Below are 25,637 nucleotides of genomic sequence, written 5' to 3' on the forward strand. Positions count from 1 at the left end.
GGTTAACTGCTGGGATGCTGGCTGAGTGGATATTACAGCCCAGCAAATGGGTAAGTTAGCAGTGACAGTATGGACACTTGAGGTGGCCGAGGGAGACCTGTTTATATCCCTCCCCGTCCTGTTTAGCACCAGAGTCAACAGCGCGGCCGTTTGGTAACTCGGGTTCCAGTTTCGTGCTCTGCCCCGAGTTTTCCAGAAATCGCTAACAACTCAAATTCCTAGGGACCATCTGTATTCTTGATGGTTGATCTAGGAAGAGGCTAGGCTTTTAGAGAGAATCAAACATTTTAAAATTTATCCGCTGTCCAGATAATGAATTCTTGGCCACGACCCAAATCCTCGTGACTTTAATCAGGCATTTCAGTTAATCCCAGGCCTTAAGTTAACTGATGTCCTGGGTCAATTTAACCTCGAGGTTATCAAGTCGCTTCCAAGTGACTTGACCCATAAAAGACCTTTGTTTTAAAATAAAAGTATCTCACTGACTCCCCTCCAAAAGTATAATCAAATCCAGCCTAATTAAAGATCAGTCTGGAAGATGATATAAACACAAATGATACAAGAAAAAGAGAAGCGATTATAAATTGAGGGGAGAAAGGAGGGCCGAATACCTACAAAGGGCGCGTAACCACAGAAAACGACCTTACAGAGAACAACGTTTAATAGATGTAATAACGTAAACAAGGAGTTGGCAGATGTTTTTGCTAAGGGACCAGGTAGTAAATATTTCAAGCTTTGGGGACCATATTGTTTCTGTGGCAGCTCCTCAACTCTGCCACCATAGCGTGAAAGCAGCCATAGACAGTAGACAAGGAAATGGGAGTGGCTGTGTTCCAATAAAACTTTATTTGTAAAAACAACCACAAATGTTTGGAGGAGAGGGCGGATGCTGTAAAAGCGCTAAATCTTTAACCACCATAGGGGGAAGTCAATAGATGATATCTAAGTTGGACATATTCGGAAATAGCCTATTATATATGACATAAAAACATAGCATTAGTAAGCCTATTCTATATAGAAAGAGTGGTAACTATCCGGAGAAACAGCTAAAAGAGATAAAAATGGTTATTGTGGGGTAAGGTAGGAGTTGGAGAAGGGATGGGACAGAGAATGCTGTTTTTACTATAAATCTTCTGTTAGTAATTGATTTTTAAAATTCGTATGCATGTTTGATTTTATTTTCTATAATTTAATAAATGGATAAAGATCGATCTAACTTTTCAGACAGCTTGGTTCCTGAAGGCAGAGTTCCTTTGGGCAGTTGAGATACAGGTATCCCTTCCTCCGTGTCAGGGGTCATGGCTGGATTTCAGCTGCAAGGTCCCCTGGGACAGTGTCCCCTGGGACTTGCACCACTGTCCAAGGCCAGCGATGGCCGTGAGGCCACCAACGCAGGATGTGGAAGGAAGGTTTTAAATCACCCAAGGCTTGGGAAAGGGCAGGAAGCCAGGACGGCCGGGGTCCTTCACCAGCATCCGGTGTGATGCCCGAGCAGCGGTGCGCCTTTCCGGACCACGCTCCATCCCCCTCTCCTTCCAGACGACCTGCTTTTGGAGGGCTTCAACAACTACACGTTCTTGTCCAACGGTTTTGTGCCCATCCCGGCTGCCCAGGATGACGAGATGTTCCAGGAGACCTTGGAGGCCATGGGGATCATGGGCTTCAATGAGGAGGAGCAGCTGTGTAAGTCTTCACGCCTTGCGTCTGGGGGCTGGCAGGGACCCCTGGATCCATGCTCTTGGCTCCATGGAACCAGCTGGGGATGCTTCTCTGGTCAGGGCAGGTTTCTGGTCTCTGAATTCCCTACCCCTTCAAAAAAAAAAAAATGAATATTACTTTAGGTGGTTTATTGGTATTTTAGAAAAGTGACTGCATAAGTTAGGACTCTTTTAATTACAACTGACCCAAATTGACTTAAGCAAAATGGAAAATGATTCACTCGTAGAACTGAATCATTTTCGGGGATACTGGTTTCAGGTATAGTGAGTCTAGGGGCTCAAAGGATGTCTCTAGAGCCTGGTCGCTCAACACCGTCTTAGGTAGGCTGTCGTTTCTTGACAGTAGAGTGGCTGTTGTGGCTCCAGCCCTTACATTCTTCGGGTTTATGTCCAGCAGAAGAGAGCAGAGTGCATTCCTGCTGGAGTGCCTGAATGAGGTCTCACCGACTCTTATTGGTTGGCCTGGTTGATATGCATATTCCTGAGCTACTCATTCTAGCCGGGGTTGTGGAAAGCTCTGGAGATGGAGGTAGGGAAGTAGTTGTCCTCAGGAGCATGTGGGCGTAGGATAGAGAAGAGGGAGGAATCGAGGGAGCAAGTCTGCTGGAGCCCTTCCAGTTCTGGTGATAGACCAGGATTGATTAATCTCATCAACCAATGACAAGAAACACATTTGGTCCTGAGGGCAGGACAGCTCAAAGAGATACCCTCGGTCTCCATAATGTGCTTCGGGAACTCTTTTCTTTCTGATTAGACATGCCCCAGTATTCAAGGTTAATCTCTTCTGGGAATACCAGGGCAAGATTGTGGAAAATTTCCTTTCCTTCCCACGCCCCTTTGGAGCCCCAAAATAGCACCAAGGTTCCTGAAATGCAGCTATAGGGAGGGGAAGCTCCTCCCGAGATAACTTGGGGTCCACGAAAAGAAGGCTTCATGGGTCAGCTGACAAATGGACAGTGTTTGTGGATTTTGGCCGGGGTCCCACGTCAGAATCCAGTGCTAACAGCATCCCTTCCTGAATGACATCGGCTCTCCAAGAATAATTCATGCTATTTGTGACACAAGTCAGTTTTGCTTCTAATCTTTGCTTAAAAAAATACAGCTAATGATTAAGTACCTGCTGTGTGTCAGGCATTTGCTAAACCTACCCCCTTTTTTAAAAAAATGTACCAGGATGTCCAGTTTTATTTAAAGAAAACGGGAACAAACTAGAATGATCAATAAAGGATTTATTAAATTATCGTTTGACCTTATTAAAGAAAATAATGGGGCCATTTACATTATTTAAAAAAAAAAAAAACATTGGCTTATGTGGACATGCTTTAAAGTGAAGACATCAGGTGATAAAGTAATACGCTAAGTGCCTTATATGCCTTATTTAAATACATTAAGAATCTGATTGTTCATTATCCTTGGTAAGATCAGAAGTCTGGCAGCCCTGGGCTTGCCTCCCCCATGGCCATGCTTGGAGTAGCAGCTTGTGTCCCTTTAGATGGGATTACAGCACCCCCTCCCGCCACCGCCGGAGTCCCCATCAGTCTGCAGCGGGGGACGAGGGGAACTCTAGCAATATCTCGAGACGTTGTGGTTGTCACAAGTCGGGAAGGGAGAACACTTCTGACACCTAGTGTTTCGGGACCAGAGATGCCGGGAAACACCCTGCGCTGTGCACAGGGCAGCCCCACGGCTCGGAGTTAGTTAGTTGCCTGGCCCTAAGTTGTAGAAGTGCCACGGCTGGCCGAGAAGCCCTGAGTTACACTGCCCCCCTGTGCTCTGCGGGCATTTTAAAACCCGTGAGCGTCGCGGCACTGGACAATTTACAAAGCCCCTTCCACAGACAGTGTTGTGTTGTGAAAAGAAACCGCTCTAGCAGCATCCTGGCCACAGCGGCTGTGTCCATTTGGGAGGGAAGGTGGGCGGTCAGCCAGCAGCCGGGCCTTTCCTTTGCTGAGCCGGGCCAGGGTCCCTAAGGTATGAGGGCAGCCGTCGTGAAGGGCTGTCACCCCTAATTTGGCTTGAGGAACCAGAGAAGGCGGACATCTCTAGGATTTATTCCTGGAACACAGTGATTTCTTCTTGGAAATCGTAGGGGGTTTGCACCTGAGTCGATCTTAAGCCAGGCATTTGTATCCATCCATCCATCCATCCATTCATCTTCCTTCCCTCCCTCCATTCATCCATCCATACATACATTGATTCATCAGTCCATCCCTTATCCATTTATCAGTCCATCCATTGATCCATCATTTTTCATTCATCCTCCATCCACCTTCCCTCTTTCCACATGTGTCTGGACCTTGGACGAGGCTTTGGGAATACAAAGATGATAGACCAGCATCCCCAGGGTCCAATGACTCATGGTGTTATGGGGATTCTAGACAAAGAAACCACCTGAACAGTGACATGGGCTGAGTGTGGAGTCAGAAGGGTTCCAAGGGTCTGGGAACACAGTGTTTTGTCTGGAGATACCTAGGCAGGTGGGAATAAATTTCCCGCTCTTCATCCTAACGCGAGTGTCTTGCACACCCAGCCAGTACATGTTGGGAAGTACAGGGTTTGTTTTTAGTTTTTAAATACTTTTCATTGGCATGTAATTTACATGTAGGAAATTGCGTATGTCACTAGTATACAATCCCTTGAATTTTTACAAACTGAACACACCTGTGCAACTAGCACCCATCTCACGTGCGAGAACACTACCAGTCCCCCAACCCCAAAGCTCCCACACGTGCCTTCTAGTAGCTTCCCCCAATCAAGGATAATCATTCGCTTGACTTCTAACAGCATAGTTTTGCCAGTTCTCGAACTTTCCATAAATGGACTTATATGGTATATTCCTCTTTGCATTTGGCATCTTTTTTTTTTTTTTAAGCATTCATGTTTGTGAGATGCAGAAATTTTGTTTTTAGTAGCAAATCATTCATTCTCTTTGCTATATAGTGGGGGTTGACAAATGCGTTCTGTAAAGGGCCAGATAGTGAATATGCTAGCTTTTGTAGGCTATACGGTCTGTTGCAACTGTTCAGCTCTGCTACCATAGCCTGCAGACAGCTATAGACGATATGTAAGTGCACGAGTGTGGCTGCGTTTCGATAAAACTTTATTGACAATGTGTCCCAATAAAACTTTATTCATCATGTCAAGCAGGGGGCCAGATTTGGTCCACAGGCTGTAATTGGCCTGCCACATAGTATTGCACTGTAGCAAAAAGGTTTTAGCAGTCATCTGAAAATATTCCGCTCCTCCTGGCCAAGTTTTCTCCCCCATTAGCAGGGAGTTGGAGTGACGTGGGTTTCTCTTAAAAGCTCAGCATTGAGTGTCTGTAGGAGAAACGTATAGGCCGTTCTGGGTCCCCAGTGACTTTTCGACTCCAGACCTCTGTGGCCCTCGGGTGTTGACGTGTGTGTCTTGCCTGCCCCTCTGTCCTCTCCGCAGCCGTCCTGAAGGTGGTATCGTCCGTCCTGCAGCTGGGCAACATCGTTTTCAAGAAGGAAAGAAATACGGACCAGGCGTCCATGCCGGATAACACAGGTGCCCGCCGCCTCTTCCGGCAGCTGACGCCTTTGGCATCGGGAGGAATGGGGTGACGGGGGGCATTAACAAGAGCTCGGCTGAGTTATTGTCACTGACTCTTCTCTTTTTTCGAACTTTTCACTACGGTGGAAAGTTCTTGAGTCACAGTGTGTGTGGGGGGGGGGGGAATCTGAAAGCTTTAGATCAGACAGCAGCCACAGGGAGCATCGGTTCTAACTCCTTTGTTCAACAAATAGTTTTGAGCATGTCAGACACTGGGGTGCAGCAGGAAGCAATATAGAAACAGCTCGATCTCTCATGGCACACGTGGTCTTGCTGGGGAGCCAGACCTCCGTCTGCAGATGGCTGCCATATGACATATAAGACGTGCCGTTAAACTCGAGGGTCATAAGCAACAGACACTTCTGATTATAAGTATGTCCTAGGCAATATTTGGGACATAATTATATTAAAAAGGTGTTTGTTACTTTTCTGGCGTTCGGTTTAACTGGGCTTCCTGTATTTTTTTCCCTACACCTGATAGCCCTACATGCACGTAGGTAGTATTTTGTGTTACGGAAGATCGCCTGGCTGGTGGCTGAGCCAAAAGGATAACTTAGGTTACGAGCTTGTCTCGCACCCCAACGCCAAGTCATAGATTGTGTTGCTGTTGCAAGCCCCCTAGAACTTAGCCTCCCTTAGATCTGTCAGTTGTTTAAACCCTGAAACCACTCTATTTATCATCTGCCTTTCACGTGCAAACCCTCATGCAACGCTAGTCATCGCATTAAGAAAGCAGCTGATGGTGGATTTTCTTTGAGGAAAAAATTGTTAAATGCAGAAATATATACATCGATACAACAAGAGCCCACGTGTCCACCATCCAGAATTGGTGTTCGTGAATGTTTTCTAATACTGCTTTGTCTCTCAAATGAAACAAAACAGTGGAGATGACATTGACAGCCCTTGCTCTCCCAACGTTGGGGGTGAGGTCACTGAGGACAGCAGTTTTTAGGACTCTGCGCTGTGTTCACTACCATCGTACTCAATCTCTACCCCCCGACACCCACACCAAAAAAAAACACAACAAAACAATGTATGCACAGACCACAAATACCCCATGGGACATGCCTTTCTTCCCTAGTCTTCTCTTTTGTGATGCTTCTTTCCTCCATCCAGCTGCTCAGAAAGTTTGTCACCTCATGGGAATTAATGTGACGGATTTCACCCGATCCATCCTGACTCCACGAATCAAAGTCGGGCGGGATGTGGTACAGAAAGCTCAGACGAAAGAACAGGTAACGATGCACTTGCCATTTATTCCTGCAGAGCCTTCTGTCCGTCACTCACCCTTCCCTTCCTCCCTTCCTCCCTCCCTCCCTCCTACCCACCCACGCATACATCCATTCATCCACCCATCCATCCACCCATCCATCCACCCATCCATCCATCCATGTAGTCATTGATCCATTCATCCATCCATCTTTCTTATCCATCTTTCCATCTCTTTATCCCTCTTCTACCCAGTACTAGAGTATTCAAAGTCCTACGCCAGGTTTTGGCCATGTAACACTGACACGAAGAACAGCTCAGTCCCTCCCTTGTGACCTCACCTTGCTCTCTCAGTTGCAGGTGCAGGGTCTGACCTAAGAGATTTATCTTCGGAGGTGCCCGTGTGCCCTTTTTAGAAGCAGGACTGACCCCTCTAAACCGTCCCTCGGATGGAACAGGCTCCACTCTGCCCAGGTCCCTCTCACAGGAAGCGTTTACTTATCCCCAGTCATTCCTTAGGTCCGACCACCCTATTTCTGACTGCTACTTTTCTACTGGTTGCAGAGATAGTGGAGTTTCCCTTTTTGGTTTATTTTTTTTTTAAGGACATACGGGCAAGGGAAGGTGTAAAATCTGAGCCGTCAGCCGGGCTGCCGTGCAAACGCAGCGCGTTGGGAATAACCATGTCCCCTCGCTCCCCCCGCAGGCAGACTTCGCCATAGAGGCTCTGGCCAAGGCCACGTATGAACGCCTCTTCCGCTGGATCCTCAGCCGCGTGAACAAAGCCCTGGACAAGACCCACCGGCAGGGGGCTTCGTTCCTGGGGATCCTGGACATCGCGGGGTTTGAGATCTTCGAGGTAAAACTTGGGCAGGATCACGACAGCCGTGGTCTTGGTGGTCTGGAATGAAGCCGCCCCTTGGAGAATTCAGTATTTTGGAGAAAGGCAGGCAGGTGGCTACGATAGGGTAGAGGGCTGTCCGGTTAAGGCTGGACCCTCGAGGGTGCCAGAGAGCGAGATCCAATTGAGGGTGTAGCGGTTCGTGAGGCCGAGGGGCCAGGGGCCCAGCTGGATACACCAGGACCTGCTGTCCCGCCTTCGCCCCCTCTCCACTGTTCCCCCACGTTGGACGTGGGCTCCCTCCCCAAGTGGGCTCTCACCTCATGGTGCTGCCACAGGTCCAGCCTGCCTCTCAGCACGCCTGGCAGTTGCAGCCGGGTCCAGCTGTTTCCGGCAGTTCCCATCACGGTCCTGGAACTGAGTCTCTCTGACTCGTACTCACCGGAGAGGGGCCGCGTGGTCACCTCAGAACCCAGCACTGTCGTCAGGGTCCTGCCGCACTTCATGTAACGCAACCATGGCTACAGGCTCCCCCTCCCAGGGGTTGGAGGGACGTTCTCAGTTGAAAGGGAAAGTCTGGAGACGGACAGGTGTTCCAAGACCTATCTACTATGGAATTCCTCCCTCTCTGAGCCTCGATTGCCACAATTTGCAAAGTGGGGGTAATAAAACACCTCACATGGTCATTCTTCCTATAAATCACTGTGTTGATGGAGGAGGTAAGTGTCCTTAAGGCAACGTGTGTGTAGGCCACGTGACATGAGAACAGGTCAATTTGGCCGGCTTCTGTTGGGGCCTAAGCCCTCTCTGGGTGCGGAAATGGCAGAACAGGCTCTGTGGAAAGGGCGTCAGGCACGGGGCTCCCTCCCGGGTAGCGCTTCACGGCCGAGTCCCCTGACTGTGTCGGAGACGCTCACCGGGCCTCCCGCTGTCCCTGGGCGCAGGTGAACTCCTTCGAGCAGCTGTGCATCAACTACACCAACGAGAAGCTGCAGCAGCTCTTCAACCACACCATGTTCATCCTGGAGCAGGAGGAGTACCAGCGCGAGGGCATCGAGTGGAACTTCATCGACTTCGGGCTGGACCTGCAGCCCTGCATCGAGCTCATCGAGCGGCCGGTGAGGGCCCGCGCCACACTCGCACACGTGTGCACGTGTGCACGCGCACCCCGCTGCGCACGGCTTCCCCCAGGGCCCTGCGAACCCAGTCACACTTCCCCTTAACCCACATTTTAATATCAAAGGTATTCTTCTATTTCTCTTCCTCTCCCTCCCTCCTTCCCTTCCCTCCCCACCCCCAGTCCCTTGCTTCCTCTCTCCCTCCCCTCCCTCCCTCTTTCATTCATTCATTCCCAAAGTCAGGAGTCTGTTTTGTTCACGGATGTATCCCAAACTAGAACCATGCACAAAGTAGATGCCCAATGAATAACTGTTGAATGACTGTTTGCTGAGCACCTACTATGTGCTGGCTCCCTCTTTAGGAGGTATGGATGTAACTGAGCGAGGTGAACTCGGTCCCTGCCCTCCTGGAGGAGCAGGTGATGAAACCAGACAAACGAATAAAGCAACTAAACGCCTGATAAAGCCAAAGCAGAGCGGCCAGGAAACGCTTCCCTGACCTCAGCCCTGCAGCGAAGGCCGTTCCAGCAGAGCCTGTGCAGATCAGGCCGTGCTTCTGGCTCCTCGGTTTAGACCGTGAAACACATTACTAGGAGGAGCCCTGGGGGAATCTGCACAAAGCAAGGAATTCCTTTGCAAGAAGTGTGACATCTTTGTGATGTTGCTTGTTCCGCCCACTAGTGGGCAGCAGCAAGCAAGTTCTGCCGGTGCCCCTGCTGCTACGTCCCCAATGCTGGTCCATTGGCCGCGTGATAAATTGTAGACAGAATTTAGGGGGAGGGAGGAGGGCACATCTTCATCTTTATATGTAGCCAGTTGCGGTAATAGAGCTAGGGGGCTGCTTATGTGTGTGTGTGGGCGGCCGGCTCTCCCTGGGGAGCCTGAGGCCTGGGCGCCCTTGCTCTGACCCTGCCCTACATGCCCTCTGCAGAACAACCCTCCAGGTGTACTGGCCCTGCTGGACGAGGAGTGCTGGTTCCCCAAGGCCACGGACAAGTCCTTCGTGGAGAAGCTGTGCTCGGAGCAGGGCAACCACCCCAAGTTTCAGAAGCCCAAGCAGCTCAAGGACAAAACCGAGTTCTCCATCATCCACTATGCCGGGAAGGTACTCGCTGAACTGCCTGCCCCACGGCTGCCTCTGTCCCGGGGGACTCCGGCAGGATGCTCAGAGTGGGAACAACTTGGGAATGGCAGACCCAAGGAGTCTAGTGTAAATCAAACCCCAACCAAGTCCTATAAAGGATCTGTCCAAGCACCTGTCAGGGGCAAGATACGTACGTGTATTAGCCTCTCCAATATATTCCATCCCTGGGGGCCAGGCAGTTCTTTCTTATATAGACTTTTCCTGTTACAAGTTAAACCCAACAGGAAGGGCCAACCAGGACAGCGACCAGTAAACCCATTTTTAGGTCTGATAAGGATCTTGCTTATCACAGCCTTGGCTTCACCGTGGCCAGCCTGTGCCGTTCAGGGAAACCTGTGATGGTTGTCACCATTGTCACTGTCAACTCCCCCCACCCTCCCTCCCTCCTCCTCTTTGTCATCATTACGTCATGGCTATGACTGTACAAGGCCGTCCCATGCAGCTCCCGAAGGTCCTGGATAATGCAGAAAAGACAGAGCTTGGTCTGGCTTACAGGATCTTAGAGTATTTTATTGACTCCCCGGTATGCCCACTGCATCGTGGGAACAGGCAATGCCCTAAACCAGGAGTCGGCAAACTACAGCCCATGCACCAACTCTGGCCCACGGCCCGTTTTTGTAAATAAAGTTTTATTGGCACACAGCCACACTCATTTGGTTACATACTGCCTATGGCTGCTCTTGTGCTGTAATGGCAGAGTCGAGTGGTCGTGATAGGCTGTACAGCCCGCAAAGCTGAAAATATTTACCGTGTGAGGCTTTGCCAAAGAAAGCTTGCCAACTCCTACCCTACACTCAAGGGAGCATACGTTTCCTTAGGCAGGAAATGCTTTTCTTTCCCCCACTTTACAAGTGGTTTTATTCCGTCCCCCCTCTCCGATTGGGCCTGGCCATCACTGTAACAACCCACATCCCATAATAACCTGCCTGAGTTACTTTAGCTGTTGCTTCCGTTTTATAGTCAACAGTAATAAAATTAAGGCCTTGGTCACTGTCCATGTTCGAGTCGGGAATTTACATCCAGATAGCAAAATCTCCAGGGTACAAAAATTATGCTCATCAGAGAGAGGATGAGAGGTTCCCCTAACTTAACTTAATCGCCAGGCTCGTCGTCAGGCCTCCTCTGCATGAGGGGAGAGCTTTGGGTGTGAGGCACGGTGTTTGCCGTCAGCAAAGCTCCCCACCTTTCCGAGGGTGCGGGCGTCGTGCCAGGCCCTGGGGAAGGGCGCTGTGGGGGTGCTCAGGAGGAGGTGGCACGGAGTGGGGACCGGGACTCCCCAGCACGGCCGCCCCTGGCCGATGCCCTACTGTGCACAGGGCCCTTTAAAGTATCGGTGTGTTGATCTCTTCATCGATGTTTGCGGGTTACCAACCCGGTGGCTGACGTCACTTCCTCTCTGACCTCGGAAGACCTGGGAGGGGAGCAGGGGGACGCGGGCCCTGCCCCGGGCTCGAAACCGAAGTAGGAGCAGCTGACGGGCGGGGCGGTGCTTGGCAGGTGGACTACAACGCCAGCGCCTGGCTGACCAAGAACATGGACCCACTGAACGACAACGTGATTTCGCTCCTCAACGCCTCCTCGGACAAGTTCGTGGCCGACCTGTGGAAGGACGGTAAGGCCCTGCCGGCTGGAGCTGGAGAACAGGCAGAGTCCTCCGCCTCCTCCTTCCGGGGGCCCCAGCGCCCACACCTGCTCCCGGGAGGGGCGGGCCTGCGTGGGGGCGGGGGAGTGGGCAATGTGGACGGGCACTAGTGACATCTTGTTGACACATGCAGCCACTTCCTGAGCGGTGACGCCCGAGCCCCTCAGTCGTCTCCCTGGACTCCAGGGAGAAGGTCCTGAGATCAGGGCAGTGATGGAGGAAGTAGTGTTCAAGGCAGCGTGGGCTGGAGCGCCCCCACCGAGGGTCAGAAAGAGGGAACTCTGTCTCGTCTCTGCCGTGCCTTAGCTGTGCGATCTTGGACTAGTCCCCTGACTGTTAAGCTTCGGTGTCCTCGTTAGTAAAACCAGGAAAATAATAATAGTCCCCACCTCTCCTGGGATTTTTGAGAGGGTAAAAGTAGACCAGGGGAGCTCAAGCATGAGCATGCGTCAGGACCACCTGGGGGCTTGTTAACACTCAGATCACTGGGCCCCACCCCCAGAGGTTCTGAACCAGCAGGTCTGGGAGGAGCCTGAGAATCGGCATTTCTAACAAGCTTCCAGGAGATGCTGATGCCGCAGGCCTGGGGACCACAGTTTGGTTCCCTCTGAGAGACGGGGCATAGATAATCCGCGTGAAGTGCGTGGCGCCTGCTCAGTACCTGCCGGCCGCTGTGGCGATGAGGGGGGCGGGGTTTGCTGCTTTCGTTCCTGGACCTCAGTGCCCACGGCAGATTTTGTCCTTGGCACAGAGCCCATAGGCCTGAGGTTTACAGGGCTGGCCACCCTTGTTGTAGTCATGGGGTTCAGCTGTGCCAGCATTGAGCACCACCATGTACCAGGCCCTGGGATGGAGTAACATATCTTATCCTGGGTTTCCCTCACACTGAGACTCATAACTAACCCAGAATGGCCCTTCCCTCGAGGAGCCCACGGTCTTGTAGGAGATGCAGACAGGCAAAGAGAGCCTAACACAAGGGGCAGAAATGATGCTATCTAACGCCAGTGGGGTGGAATTCAGAACCACCCGCAAACAACCGGATATAACGGGCATCTGCAGGCCAATTCGTTCAACAGCAGCAGGAATAGCACATTCTTCTCAAGCTCCCTGGGAACATTCACCAAGACAGACCACCTTACGGGCCATAAAACACACCTTAAGAAATCTGAAAGAACAAATAATACAGCGTCTGCTCTCAGACCACCACGGAACTAAACCTGAAATCAACAACAGAAACATAACTGGAAAATCCGAACTATGTGGAGGTTAAACACCTTTCTAAATAACACGTGGGTCAAAGGAATTTTCTCTTCGGCCAGTGTGTCATTTAGAAGGGTTTGTGTGTAAATTTTCTCAAGAGAAATTAGAAGAGATGTCGAACTCAATGAGAACGAAAACACAACTTACCGAAATTTGTGGAATGCAGCAAAAGCAGAGCTTTGAGGGAAATTTATAGTAATGCCAGCAGGTTGGACTTGGTAGGTGCGGCGCCTGCTGGGTTGGTGGGACTCTCTCTTTCCAGAATGCCGGTGGCAGCGGTGGCGATAATGATAACGATAACATCATAATACCACCGCCACCTGCTCCTCGTTGAGTACACCCCTTAGAGTGCCAGTTTCCTCCTTTGGAGTGTTGGCTGCGCCTTCTGCTCCCAAACATCCTTTCTCTGGAGAGCTGCCTGATCACTAACTCATTCCTTTCTGGCCTCTGCTCAGATGTTAATGTATCAGAGAGACACCCCATCACCACATCTCACAGAGCCCTCCACCCTCTCTTCCCCTTTACCCTCCTTTTTCTTTCTAAGCACATCCCACCACTCAAAACGTTGTGTGTGTTTTATGCGATCATTGTCCCCTTCCATTAGAATAGCCGTAAAACATGAGCCACGGAGAGGGGAGACAGGGTCTGCGGTTTGTTCACATCTGTATCCCCAGGACCTGGCACTTAGTAACAATACAGAGTTGGCAGGTGAAGGGCTGCCCGCAGGCAAGGAGGTAAGCGCGTTACGTGCCTTATTCACTTATTCCCGCCCGAGGAGGTAGGTGCCGTTACCGCCTCCATTCTGCAGAAGGAGCTTGAGGCACAGAACGGCGCCAGGCCAAGGCCGTGCCGAGCAGGATTTATTCCTGGACCTCTGTGACAACGGCAGAGAGAACTCATCCTTCCTGTCACTCAGGAGCTCTCAGGATTTCCCAAGTAGATAATACATGGAAAGCAGCTCCCCCCGACACCTCCACTCACCCAACGCGGGGCCTCCACCTCGCGGCCTGGCCCTCTGGCCTGTTGGGCTGGAGGGCCCCTCGGTGGGCCAGAGGCCGACACCACCCTGAATCTGTCCCTCAGTGGACCGCATCGTGGGGCTGGACCAGATGGCCAAGATGACGGAGAGCTCGCTGCCCAGCGCCTCCAAGACCAAGAAGGGCATGTTCCGCACGGTGGGGCAGCTGTACAAGGAGCAGCTGGGGAAGCTGATGACCACGCTGCGCAACACCACGCCCAACTTCGTGCGCTGCATCATCCCCAACCACGAGAAGCGGGTGAGGCCTCCCGCGGGGCCCTCGGGCACGCACGCCGACCCCCCGCCTCCGGGGAAGGGGAGGGCGGACGCAGGCCGAGGGGCAAGAAGCAAGCCTGACCCCGCAGCCCGGGGGCTCCGTCTGGCACGGGCGCAAGCTTGTCTGAATCTGGCGCCCTTCCCCTGTCCTGGGGGCGGAGGGGGGTGGGGAGGGACGGGGGGGGGGGGCAGGGCAGCCCTGGAGACGGTGAACATGAACCCTACCACTCGGTCCTTCATTTTTCCATTTATTGAGTTCCTACACAGTGCTGGATAAATTAGAGTCCTTTCCTGCTGATTTCTTATACTCTTAGTGCAGGGGTGCTCAGCCAGGGACCCTTGTGCCCCGCACCCAGGGGACATTTGGCCATCTCTGGAGACATTTTTGGTTGTCATAACTGGGAGGGGGCTACTACCGGCCTGCAGTGCCTAGAGGCCAGAAGGCTGCTAAACGCCCCACAGTGCACAGGACGGCCCCCCAGCAGAAAACGGCCCGGCCCACGCCAGTAGTGCTGAGGCCGTGGGAGGCCCAGAGGGAGAGGCAGACACACAAGCTCATAACGGCGGTGCCACGCAGTAAATCATGGGAACGCCAGGCAGCCTCGGGGCTCAGAGAATGGGGACTTTGTGGAGGCCTCAACCTGGTCACGGGGAGAGAAGGGCGGGGAGGGCATCCTAGGCAGAGGGGCCAGGAAGGCAAAAGCGTGGAGGTGAGAAATGAGAAATGAAAGACCTTGGCGAGAGAGCGCTCGGTGGGCGGCTTCGTGTTGATGTGTGCCGGTGTGAGGCGGGGACTGGGGACCGGGGGCTCGGTCAGTAGTCAGGAGCTAGATTGGGGAGCTCCTCGTAGGCTGACCAGAGCTCGGCCTTCCTTCTGTGATATCCGTGGGGCTTTTTAAAGCTGGGGTACATCATGAGCACGTTTACATTCTGGAAACCAGACGAGGGATGGAGGGGAGAGGCAGGGCTGGGGGCGAGAAGACCAGGCAGGGGAAGATGCCCAGTGGAGAGAAGGGGGAGGAAGGAGCTACAGAACTGAGATGGGCAGGAAGCGAGGAGGAGGGAGACGGCCAGGAAGAACCCCCGTTTCTGGCTAGGTCATGTTAGTGCCACCAAGTACGAGACCAGTGTCACCTGGTGCTTGCGGTGAGTTTTGGTGGCCTGGCAAGGGGGGCCACGCAGGCCCGAGATCTGGGGCTTGCTGCGCCGAGGCCCAGTGGCCCACTGGTCCCTCCGCCTGTGCAGTCTGGCAAGCTGGACGCCTTCCTGGTGCTGGAGCAGCTGCGGTGCAATGGGGTGCTGGAAGGCATCCGCATCTGCCGCCAGGGCTTCCCCAACAGGATCGTCTTCCAGGAGTTCCGCCAACGGTGAGCCCGCTGGGGCCGGCCCAGGCGGGGCGGTGGGCGAGCGGGGCCGGCACAGGCGGGGCGATGGCGTGGTACTCGGTCGGTGACTCCCGCCCTGTGTCTCAAGCTACGAGATCCTGGCTGCGAACGCCATTCCCAAAGGCTTCATGGACGGGAAGCAGGCCTGCATCCTCATGGTGAGCCCAGCCCCAGAAGTCCAGCTGCGAACCTCCCAGCCTCCGGTGGCGCGACCGGGAGCCTCTTCGGGTGGGACCCTCCTTAAACAGCCCAACTCGGCCCGTCGGCATGGCCGAAAAACGGGAACCCTTGCCCTCTTTCCTTCTGCAGATCAAAGCCCTGGAACTCGACCCCAACTTGTACAGGATTGGGCAGAGCAAGATCTTCTTCCGCACTGGGGTCCTGGCCCACCTGGAAGAGGAGAGAGACTTGAAGATCACCGATGTCATCATGGCTTTCCAGGCCATGTGTCGTGGCTACCTGGCCAGAAAGTAAGGACCCGCGTGCGGTCCCCTCCCCGCAAACGCAGGCGGGAAGCACACACGCCCAGGGGTTTCTGCCCTCATGTTCTGGTTCTGCGGTTCGGGGGGCGGCGGTGGGGGTGGGGGTGCACATCTGCTTTAAGATGCTCTGGTGACGGAATGAATGGCAGCTTTTCCTCTAAGGGGAGGAAGTGCTAATACTTTAACGTGGGCTCTAGTTGTACGGGCAGGGCGGGAAGGAGGCGAGACCACGGCTCTGGAGTGTTAGAACTGGGCTCTTGTCCTGGCTCCCCGACTTATCTGCTGATGAACCGCAGGCAAATCGCTCTACCTCGCTGAGCCTCAGGTCCCTCCACTGGAAAATGAGCATCCTCATTCCTGCCTCGTGGAATTGTTTATGAGGCATCAGTGAAATACTGCCCAAAAGGGTTGAGGCGAGGGCTGAGACATCATTTCAGAAGTGTGAGGATGTGATAAAGTTCCTGAGGAAAGAGTCTTTGGCTGTATCTGTATCCTCCTTTCCCAGTGGGATTCGTACATCAGGGCCTTGGAGGATCGGATGCTCCTCTGGTTTTGGGAAGCCTGGGGGCCGGGTGAGGGCGAGGGGTCTTCAGTGAAAGCCACACCCCTGAAGGGACGCCAGGACTGGCGGAGTAGCTCCGTCCAGGGCGTGTGTCATCATGAGGTACGGTCCACGCTCTCATCCGCAGAGCCCTGATCATGTCAAGCTAATTCAGTGCCAGGTGGACCCGATGGTCAAAGCCAGATCCGGGATGCTCTTGGTCCAGGGACAGACCTAACGCGTTAAATCACACACTGAATTCTCTGCTGCCCCCTCTCCTGCCTCCAGACTACCTGGGGCGGTTTGCCTCCAGGCTCACCATGTCCAGGATGGCAGCCAAGCAGAGAAAAGAGGATTGTTCTCGTTGTCCTCTGGTTTCTCAGACCTAGTAACCTTTAAACAGGAAGAGTGCTGGTTCCGTGTCAGGTCTGAGATTTCCAAAAGACATCCAAGGAAGGAATAGGTTTGTCAGACGCTCAGCTCTGGGGTAGACATGGCCCAGCTGGATGTGTGTGGGGTTCTCCTAGGGATGGTGTAGCATAGATTGATTTCCTAGGACAGCTCCGGGTCCAGGGCGTTTCGTGTCTAGGTTCTTCCTTGCCCACTGAGAAGGGCTCTTGACTCCAGACCGTGTGAGTGGTCTGTACCCAGAGAATATACCTGTGCTGATGCTCAGAGCTTCTGGAGGAGTCCGAGCTGGGAGAAGAGGGGATGTCCCCATGCAAGTCCCCAAATTACATGCCAAACAGATGTGGCTTGCTTTTAGGAGGCCGCCAGGTGTGATGCTGTGACAATACAGCGAGACGTGTACTGGGCCAGCCAGGGCTCCTCATGGCTCTCCTGTCCCTCTCCCCAGGGCCTTTGCCAAGAGGCAGCAGCAGCTGACAGCCATGAAGGTGATTCAGAGGAACTGCGCCGCCTACCTCAAGCTGCGGAACTGGCAGTGGTGGAGGCTCTTCACCAAGGTGAGTGCTCCAGGCCCCACGCACCTTCTCGGGACCCACCGCCCTGGGTCTTCACTCTAGATGCTCCAGATGTGGGACAGAGGTTGTTGACAGTGGGTGCGCAGCTGAGGGCTTGAGATCAAATCTTGTCCGTTGGCAGTTCTCCAGGCCTGAGAAGACCCTCCTTCTTTGGCACATGGGTTCCAGCTGTGACTTGAACACAGATCCAGAGCATTTCCACCACGGTGCCCTTTTATAGCCATGCCCACTTCCTATTACAGCCACGCCCACTTCCTGCCATAGCCACGCCCACTTCTTTCCATAGCCCCTGTCCCCATTTCTATAATCTTTTCGCCTCAAGACTGTTATGTCAGTGAGGTCATACAGTGTGTCGCCTTTTGGGACTGGCTTTATTTTTTTTTCACTCAGCACCTTTCTCTGGAGATCCACCTGTCGCTAGCTGAAACATACTATTCGGGCAAAGACGTGCTCTGCCACGACAGACTCGGTTTCCTCCTATGTGCACTTGAGTGTCAAGTGGCCTAAACCATTTTTCATCGAGCAAACATTAACCGAGCGCCCGCCGTGCGCCAGGCACAGAGAGGTGCTGGGGACAGAGTCACAAGCAGACACGGGCCCTGGGCTCACGAACATTCTAGTCGAGTGGGGGTGCAGACGATGAGCAGGTCATCACCAGAACAAATACGCAGTGGCAAGCTGGGGTGAGGGCCTGAAGGGAGCCACAGTGCGTGTGCCGGGGCTCCCTAGTTTCCAGCGGGGGCTCGAGCCCGAGAGTCGGGAGTCGGCCTGGTGAGGGGAAGCAGCTTTTTTGGGAAATGTTCATTCCCATAGACACAACTTCTAAATGTTGGCCGAAGGAAGCCGTCTGAGGTTTTAAAAATCAGGAATTATAGGTGTTCATTGTGGCCTTATTTACAGCAGCCAAAATGTCAATGTCCAGCCCTGGCAGATTGATTAATTCAATAATGGCTCATTCATCATGGGTGGGATACTTTTCACCTATTAAAAATGATGGCTTTCTGTTGGGGAAAGAAGAAAAAAGAACGATGGCTTTTTAAAAACCAAGTTGTGACAATGATGGATGAGCATGGGGAGATAATTAGCTTGTAGTTTTAAGTAACAAAAGCATGTAACACTGGGCAGCGTGATCTCGAGTGTATTTTTTAGACATGTAGGAAAAAAAGACCGGAAGGACATGCTAACAGTACTGACAATGACTTCGGTGGGGAGTCAGGATGTGGGATTTTTTCCCTTTTCTCCTTGGAAGGAAACATGTCGGTTGGTCAGCGGCAATAGTCTCTCTCGGGATGAGCCTGAATGGAAGAAGGGGAAATTTTCTCCTTTCGCTGCACTTTTCTCTGTCGTCCTAGTTTAGGGTTTCTCAGCCTCGGCACTAATATTTCGGGATGGGTAATTCCATACCGTGGGCGATCCCGTGCATTCTAAAACGCTTGGCAGCATCCCGGGCCTCTACCCGCTAGATGCTGGTGGCATCCCCTACTCCAGTCGTGACAGCTGAAACTGTCTTCAGAAATTGCCAAATGTCCCCTTGGGGAGGTGGGGTGAAAATGTCCCCAGCTGAGAAGCACTGCTCTAATTTCTTACAAGACTGCATCCCTTGTGCCATGGAAACAAATGCTGGGCTTCCATGTGCACGCAGGTGAAGCCCCTGCTGCAGGTGACGCGGCAGGAGGAGGAGATGCAGGCCAAGGAGGATGAGCTGCAGAAGATCAAGGAGCGGCAGCAGAAGGCAGAGGGGGAGCTCAAGGAGCTGGAGCAGAAGCACTCGCAGGTACCACCAGGCCGGGAGCAAGGCTGGGGCTGAGGAGGCAGGGTGGGCCGCGGGCTCCTGCGGGGCCCACCGGCCACCTCCTGGTCCCCTCTGTGCAGCTGGCCGAGGAGAAGAACCTGCTGCAGGAGCAGCTGCAGGCGGAGACAGAGCTGTATGCAGAGGCCGAGGAGATGCGGGTCCGGCTGGCAGCCAAGAAGCAGGAGCTGGAGGAGATCCTGCACGAGATGGAAGCCCGCCTGGAGGAAGAGGAAGACCGGGGCCAGCAGCTGCAGGCGGAGAAGAAGAAGATGGCGCAGCAGATGCTGGTGAGGCGAGGCCGGGGCCGCCCTCTCTGGGGGCCGGGTCCCTCGACCCTCACTGCAGGCCCGTGAGGTGTGTCTGATCACATGTCCGCACATGATCAGACACAGAGACGAAGGCTTGGAGAGGAATGGCCATCTGACCCCACAGCCCTCTAAAGCCTGCTCTGCCCCACGGCACTGCCTTTCCCGTGCGTTTACTCTTCCTCCTAACAGCAACCACGTGTGAAGTATATTAGTTAGCTGTCGTCGTAGAACAAAAACACCCAGAATAAGCATTTATCTCACACAGTCAGGAATCTGAGAGTGGCCTAGCTGGGCGGGTCCGGCTTGGCGTCTCTCACGAGGCTGCAGTCGAGCTGTCAGCCAGGTCTGCGGTCATCCGAAGGCGTGACTGGGGTTGGAGGGCCCACTTCCGTGAGGCTCACTCACATGGCTGTAGGCAGGAGGCCTCGGCGCCTCCCCACATGGCCTTTTCCACGTGGCTGGTTGAGTGTCCTCACAACATGGCGGCTGGCTTCCCCCGGCCTGAATCAAGAGGACAGGGCCAGAAACATTTTATAGACTGCCACTAACGTTACACTCCATTACTTCCTCTTCGTTTTGTTAGAGGCACGTCACTAAGCCCAACCCACACTCAGGGAGAGAGGAAAGAGGCTCCAACTCTTCAAGGGGAGGCTATCTAAAGAACTTGTGGACACATCTTACAACCTCCATGGTGTCTACTGTCCCCACTTCACGGATGTGGAGACCGAGGCCTCACGAAGCGCCGTGGCTGGCCCACGCCTTCTGTTCCCCGTGAAAGGAGGCTGCCATCAGGCCTCGCCTCTGTGCCAGTCTCCCCAGAGCGCCACGAAGGGGGCTCTGTTCTAAGCAGTGCTGTGATTCTTTTCCCACAAAGGACCTGGAGGAACAGCTGGAGGAGGAGGAAGCTGCGAGGCAGAAGCTACAGCTCGAGAAGGTCACGGCCGAGGCCAAGATCAAGAAACTGGAGGATGAGATCCTGGTCATGGACGATCAGAACAATAAGCTGTCGAAGGCGAGTGGGGAGGGGCGTCTGTGTTCAAACGACTGGTCCGTCAGGGACAGGGACTGTGGACTACTTTCCCTTTTTAGCCAAACACGAGGTATTGAGGGCTGAGCCAAGGGTCACCTCCAGCAGTGACAGGGTGGCCTTGCGACCGCTGTCGGGATGCAGGTGTGCCGTGGACCAGGTCCCCGGTGGTCTCTTCAGTGCCAGGGCTGCCACGGAACAAGTCTCAGCAACACTACGACCAATGGAAACCCCAGGGCATGCGAAGGGGGCAAATGCGCGTGAGACTCTGGGGACTCTCCCACGTCCTCACGGACCAGTTAGTCACAGGGAGGCAGCCGTCCTGGCTTGCCCAGGGTGGAGGGGTTTCTGGGATGTGGGACTGTCGGCAGCAAAGCTGGGGAAGTCCCAGTGCAAACCAGGACGAGCAGGCCACCCTAGTGAGTAAGCCCCAGCCAGCTGCACTGAGGGCAGGCTCCTTTTAGCTCCGTAAGCAGGATGTCAGCGGGCACCACCATGAGCCGCCCTGTTGCATGCAGGGCGTGGATGGTGAAGGAGGACCCTGCCCTCATGGGGTTTGTACTCCAGCGATACAGTAAATACATAATCATCCACGTAACCATTAATTACCATTGTGACCAGGGTTCTGAAGAAAACGTTTACCATGTTAGAAGAGGTAGGGTATTCAGGGAAGGCTTCCTGGAAGAAATGACATTTAAGTGGGAACCTGAAGACTGAGGAGAAGTTAGGGGGAGAGGGGCTGGAGGAGTATCCCAGGCAGATGGCCCTGTCTGTGCAAAGGGCCTGAGTTGAGGCAGGGCAGACCTGGCATGTGACAAAAAGGGGAAGAGGACCCCATTGGCTAGAGAAGTGGCTGCTTTTTAAAAATTAAGGAGCCTCTCTTCACCATTACAAACTCTAGGTTGCATTTGGTTATAATCGTGGCTTTTCCTTTCTGCTGTTCATCTTGAAATTACTAAAAGTGAAATGCGGAGCCTGGAGAGAAGAAAAATGCTAACGGTACTTCTTTTTCTCTTCCCAAAAAGGAGCGAAAACTCCTTGAAGAGAGGATCAGTGACCTAACTACGAATCTCGCGGAAGAGGAAGAAAAGGCCAAGAATCTTACCAAGCTGAAAAATAAGCACGAATCTATGATTTCAGAACTGGAAGGTAAACTGGCCACCCAAAGAGGCTTCGAACGGATATTTTAAAACTAAGAAAATCAGAGAGGGAATTTCGGGACGAAATTTCAAGAGAGGAGCGGTAAACCCTCGCCTGGCTCCCCAGTCGCCCTTGGTCAGCACCTATTCCTAAGCAAGGGAGCTTTTCCTCAGGACTGACCATCCTTCCCCAAGATAGCGAGATAGTGAGATAGCCAAGGGCTCGTCCTCCAGGCGTCTTTCCGGTGGCTTCCGCCTCCTGACGGGCCCTGGCTTTGTCGTAGTGCGGCTGAAGAAGGAGGAGAAGAGCCGGCAGGAGCTGGAGAAGCTGAAACGGAAGCTGGAGGGCGAGGCCAGCGACTTCCACGAGCAGATCGCCGACCTGCAGGCGCAGATCGCCGAGCTCAAGATGCAGCTGGCCAAGAAGGAGGAGGAGCTGCAGGCGGCCCTGGCCAGGTAGCGCTGGGCACGGCCTGCGGGCCCCAGGCTCCTCCCTGCTCCCGGCAGGCCTCCAGGACCGTGCCCTCGACTGTCTTCCCTCCACACGGTCTCCCGTGGCGTCTGTCTTGCGGACACCCAGGCCCTTCTCGTCTACACCAGTCCCGCATTTCCAGTCCCTTCCTTGGGCATGCCACACGCCGCAAGTCTGAGGCTGGGACGACCCGGCTCTCCCACAAGCCCTCCTCCCGAGGTCCCTCTCCTCCTGCCCCCGGCAGGCAGCAGCCCTCGGTTTCTGCCTGTCCTTTGACACGTGCCCCATACCCAGTCCCTCTGTGTCCCGCCTCCGAGCTGGGTCCACGCTGATGGCCTCACACCGGGAAACATGCAGCGGCAACAACGAACGGTTACTTGCCCGCGCACTGTGCGCTCAGCCCTTGTGAAGCAGTGTCTTTGCAGACACCTGGCCAGGTGTGCTGCTGTTCCCTCCCTTTCACTGAGGAGGAAGCTGAGCCAGGGAGGTAAAGGAACATGCGACTGTCACCCAGCCTTAAAAGGCAGAGCTGAGATTCAAGCCCCAAAACGTTCCGATTGATCCCCTAGCCAGCTCTTTCTCTTCCGGGTCGTGCTGCATCCTCTGGGTCGTGAACCTGCTCAAAAAACCTTGCCGGCTTGTGCGGGAAAGACCAGGTCTTAGCCTGGCACTCGAAGTCCCCCACCCTCGGCAGCCTGACCCTGACCCTGACCCTGACCCTCACCCAGCTGTTTTGTTTCCTCTCTTGCTGTCGGCCATTCCCAAGTGCAGTCCAACCGAAGCCCTGTCCCGCAGAATCCTGCCACTGTGCCTTGCTCGAGCTGTTCCCTTTCCATCCGTCATGGCCAAAGCCAGGCCCCGGGAGGGAGCCCTTCGCACGAGGCTCCCTGTACTGCCCGCGGCCCACCCTGGCCCACGCCACTGCCTCCCGTGGCCTGAGGGCGCTGGCTTTCACACCCCCGCCCCCCCCCCCAAGCAGCACCTGGCCAGGGGCTTTGCCTGTCGCTGGCCCTCAGTCACTCAGTCACCATCTGAGCAAGGGGAAGAAAGAACAAATAAGCAGTTGCCAGGGAAGAATAACTGTCCAGTGTTCAGAAGGCACCTTGCGAGTCTGGGGCCAGTGCTTTGCATTCACACTCACACACACGCACACACTCCCATTACCTGGTTTTTCTTTTTTTTTTTTTTTTATCAGACCTTGGATCTCACGTCCTTTGTAAATCTCCACGCAGTCCAACATGACAAGGAGGGATCTCTGTCTCGGGGGCGGGGGAGGAACGTGTGTGATGTCTGTGGGATTCGAGGGGCTGGATCCAGAAAACGATCTTCGGCTGCATCGTGAGACAGCAGAGGCCCAGAACCCCCGGGTCGTAATTCTAGCGCCCTGTCCCTGGCAGGCTGGACGACGAAATCGCTCAGAAGAACAACGCCCTGAAGAAGATCCGGGAGCTGGAGGGCCACATCTCAGACCTGCAGGAGGACCTGGACTCGGAACGGGCCGCGAGGAACAAGGCCGAGAAGCAGAAGCGAGACCTGGGGGAGGAGCTGGAGGCGCTGAAGACGGAGCTGGAGGACACGCTGGACAGCACGGCCACCCAGCAGGAGCTCCGGTGAGGGGGCCCCGCCGTGCCACACTGCCGCGATGGCGGGTGTGGGGGGGTGCGGGGAGAACCCTGACTCACAGGGTTCCTCGGGCCCTACGTGTGCCGTCCTGACTGCAGTTTGCTGTGAGTGACGTAAGCGTGACTAATTTTCATCTTACTAGTTCAGATCGCGATAGTGGGACGTAATCAGAGAACAATTGGAAAACTGTAGAAAAGTACGCACCCAAACCTGCCTTTAGTTTCCCCTTCCTGGCTTTTCCTGTGTGTGTAGGCGAATCTCCAGGCTCTAGTCAAATGTGTGTGCTTATGTTTTGTGTTAAATTTTTAAATAACATTATCAGATTGGTCTTCGATTTAAGATTGACTGCAGGTGATCAGACAACAAAACATCATGTCTCCTGCCAGATAAGGAATGCCGGCTTAGGGAAACCAGGTCATTTACTCATTCGACAAACATACACGCGTACTTTGAGAACGTCCCGTGTCAGGTGCTGCGCTGACGTTCAGATTTGCCTCCCACACGCCGGGCTCCGGGCTGCAGCGCTTGCCTGTGCCGGGAGGCCAGCACAGCCCCCCCCCGCCCCACCTGGCCAGCGACGCGGCAAAGCCCAGTGCGGAGGCTGAAAGCAGGGGCTCAGAGTCAGGCTGTTTGCGTTCAGATCCTGGCCCTGCCACACTGTGCAAGCCGCTTACCCTCTCTGAGCCTTCGTTTCCTCACCTGTACAATGGAGACGATGAGATTCCTGCCTCGTAGGGTCGCTCGGAAGAGATTACATGAGATGATGTGTATGGAGAACTTAGGTCGGGCCTGGCATACAGTACATGCTCAATCAACAAGAGCTAATAATATTTCAGAAACATTTTGCAATTCATTTTGTAATTCTCGCAACAGTATAATTTTACATATTGGTTTGTCCACCCCCAGAGAGCCGAGGCAGGTAACACTGATTCTACAGCTGAGGAACTGGCAGGTCCAGAGAGGTTAGGCGACCCACCCGGGGTCACACGTCCAGGGAGCGGTGGTGGTGGAGACAGCAGCTCTGGGTCCCTCGCACGGCACCGTCCGCGGTGACTCCGTCTCCCCACAGCCCCCACCCACTGTGCCCTTCTGTCCAGGGCCAAGAGGGAGCAAGAGGTGACGGTGCTGAAGAAGGCCCTGGACGAGGAGACGCGGTCGCACGAGGCCCAGGTCCAGGAGATGAGGCAGAAGCACACGCAGGCCGTGGAGGAGCTCACCGAGCAGCTCGAGCAGTTCAAGAGGGTGAGTCGCGATGCTCTCTGGAGCGTGACAGCGCGCAGAGGAGCAGCGTGTGAGCAGCCGCAGAGAGCCCCCCGTCAGGGTCTGGACTAGGACGTGTAGCACGCCGTCCAGGATGCTGGTGGTCACGCCGGCCCGCGTTCAGGGGCTCCGTGTGCGTGGTCAGTCAGTCTTCACAACCACGTTCGGTTCAGCCCGTTTTGCACCGAAGAAACGGAGCTCTGGAGTGCGCAGAGGGGAAGAGAGGTACCCAGCGTCCCATGCAGCTCGTGACGGGGCCGCGGCCTGAACCCAAGCAGTCTGGCGGTGGGCCCCCTCTGGGCCTCTCCAGGGGAGTCCGCAGAACACTGCCCCCCACAGGTAGGCGACGCGGTAGCACGGCGTCTGGAAGGGCCGACGTCAGGAATGTCACACCCCCCTTCCTCCCTCCGAGGACGGCTGTCCTCATCGGGCTGCGGTGGCCGAACAGGCCTGGCGTGGTCTGAGACGGCTGGACCCAGTCTTCTGTCCCCCACGGCTGGCTATTGGGGTGTCTGGGACTGGGGGCTGGCAAGCGGTGCGTCTTACAGGGCCTTTCTCTGCCTATGGAGAATTTCCTTGCGTTGAAGTCCCAGGGGTGAATTTTAGCGTGTGACATCCTGCCACACTGCTTCCCCGACATCTGAATCGTATCGCCCTCAGTGCTGCGGCTCCCCCCACACCCCTGCATTTTTCTAGGTACCCCACAAACTAGACGCATTGTAGAGTAGGGCCCCCAAAAACGTGACTGACCGTGCTCAAGCCAGGTGGTCATCAGACGGGAGCAGGGGCTGGGAGCCAGGCCGCTCTGCTGCTGACGGTGACG

The 25,637-nt window shown here is 54.2% G+C and overlaps 1 protein-coding gene across 6 annotated transcripts in view; it reads left to right on the forward strand.

The window, feature by feature from the left end:
- Positions 1-25,637, forward strand: part of MYH11 (myosin heavy chain 11) — a 105,673-nt gene that overhangs the window by 64,352 nt on the left and 15,684 nt on the right. For all 6 annotated transcript variants that reach the window (XM_036226202.1, XM_036226203.1, XM_036226204.1 and 3 more), the window contains 19 exons: positions 1,540-1,683; positions 5,154-5,249; positions 6,411-6,529; positions 7,210-7,362; positions 8,289-8,462; positions 9,394-9,567; positions 11,104-11,218; positions 13,592-13,785; positions 15,048-15,169; positions 15,276-15,345; positions 15,497-15,657; positions 17,067-17,175; positions 18,836-18,967; positions 19,066-19,272; positions 20,168-20,305; positions 21,346-21,469; positions 21,744-21,915; positions 23,329-23,541; positions 24,652-24,796. In XM_036226202.1, coding sequence (XP_036082095.1) covers positions 1,540-1,683; positions 5,154-5,249; positions 6,411-6,529; positions 7,210-7,362; positions 8,289-8,462; positions 9,394-9,567; positions 11,104-11,218; positions 13,592-13,785; positions 15,048-15,169; positions 15,276-15,345; positions 15,497-15,657; positions 17,067-17,175; positions 18,836-18,967; positions 19,066-19,272; positions 20,168-20,305; positions 21,346-21,469; positions 21,744-21,915; positions 23,329-23,541; positions 24,652-24,796 — 2,762 coding nt within the window. The remainder of the gene's footprint in view (positions 1-1,539; positions 1,684-5,153; positions 5,250-6,410; positions 6,530-7,209; positions 7,363-8,288; positions 8,463-9,393; positions 9,568-11,103; positions 11,219-13,591; positions 13,786-15,047; positions 15,170-15,275; positions 15,346-15,496; positions 15,658-17,066; positions 17,176-18,835; positions 18,968-19,065; positions 19,273-20,167; positions 20,306-21,345; positions 21,470-21,743; positions 21,916-23,328; positions 23,542-24,651; positions 24,797-25,637) is intronic.

This window comes from Rousettus aegyptiacus, unplaced genomic scaffold (genome assembly GCF_014176215.1).
Source record: "Rousettus aegyptiacus isolate mRouAeg1 unplaced genomic scaffold, mRouAeg1.p scaffold_m13_p_8, whole genome shotgun sequence".
Classification (NCBI taxonomy): Eukaryota; Metazoa; Chordata; class Mammalia; order Chiroptera; family Pteropodidae; genus Rousettus; species Rousettus aegyptiacus.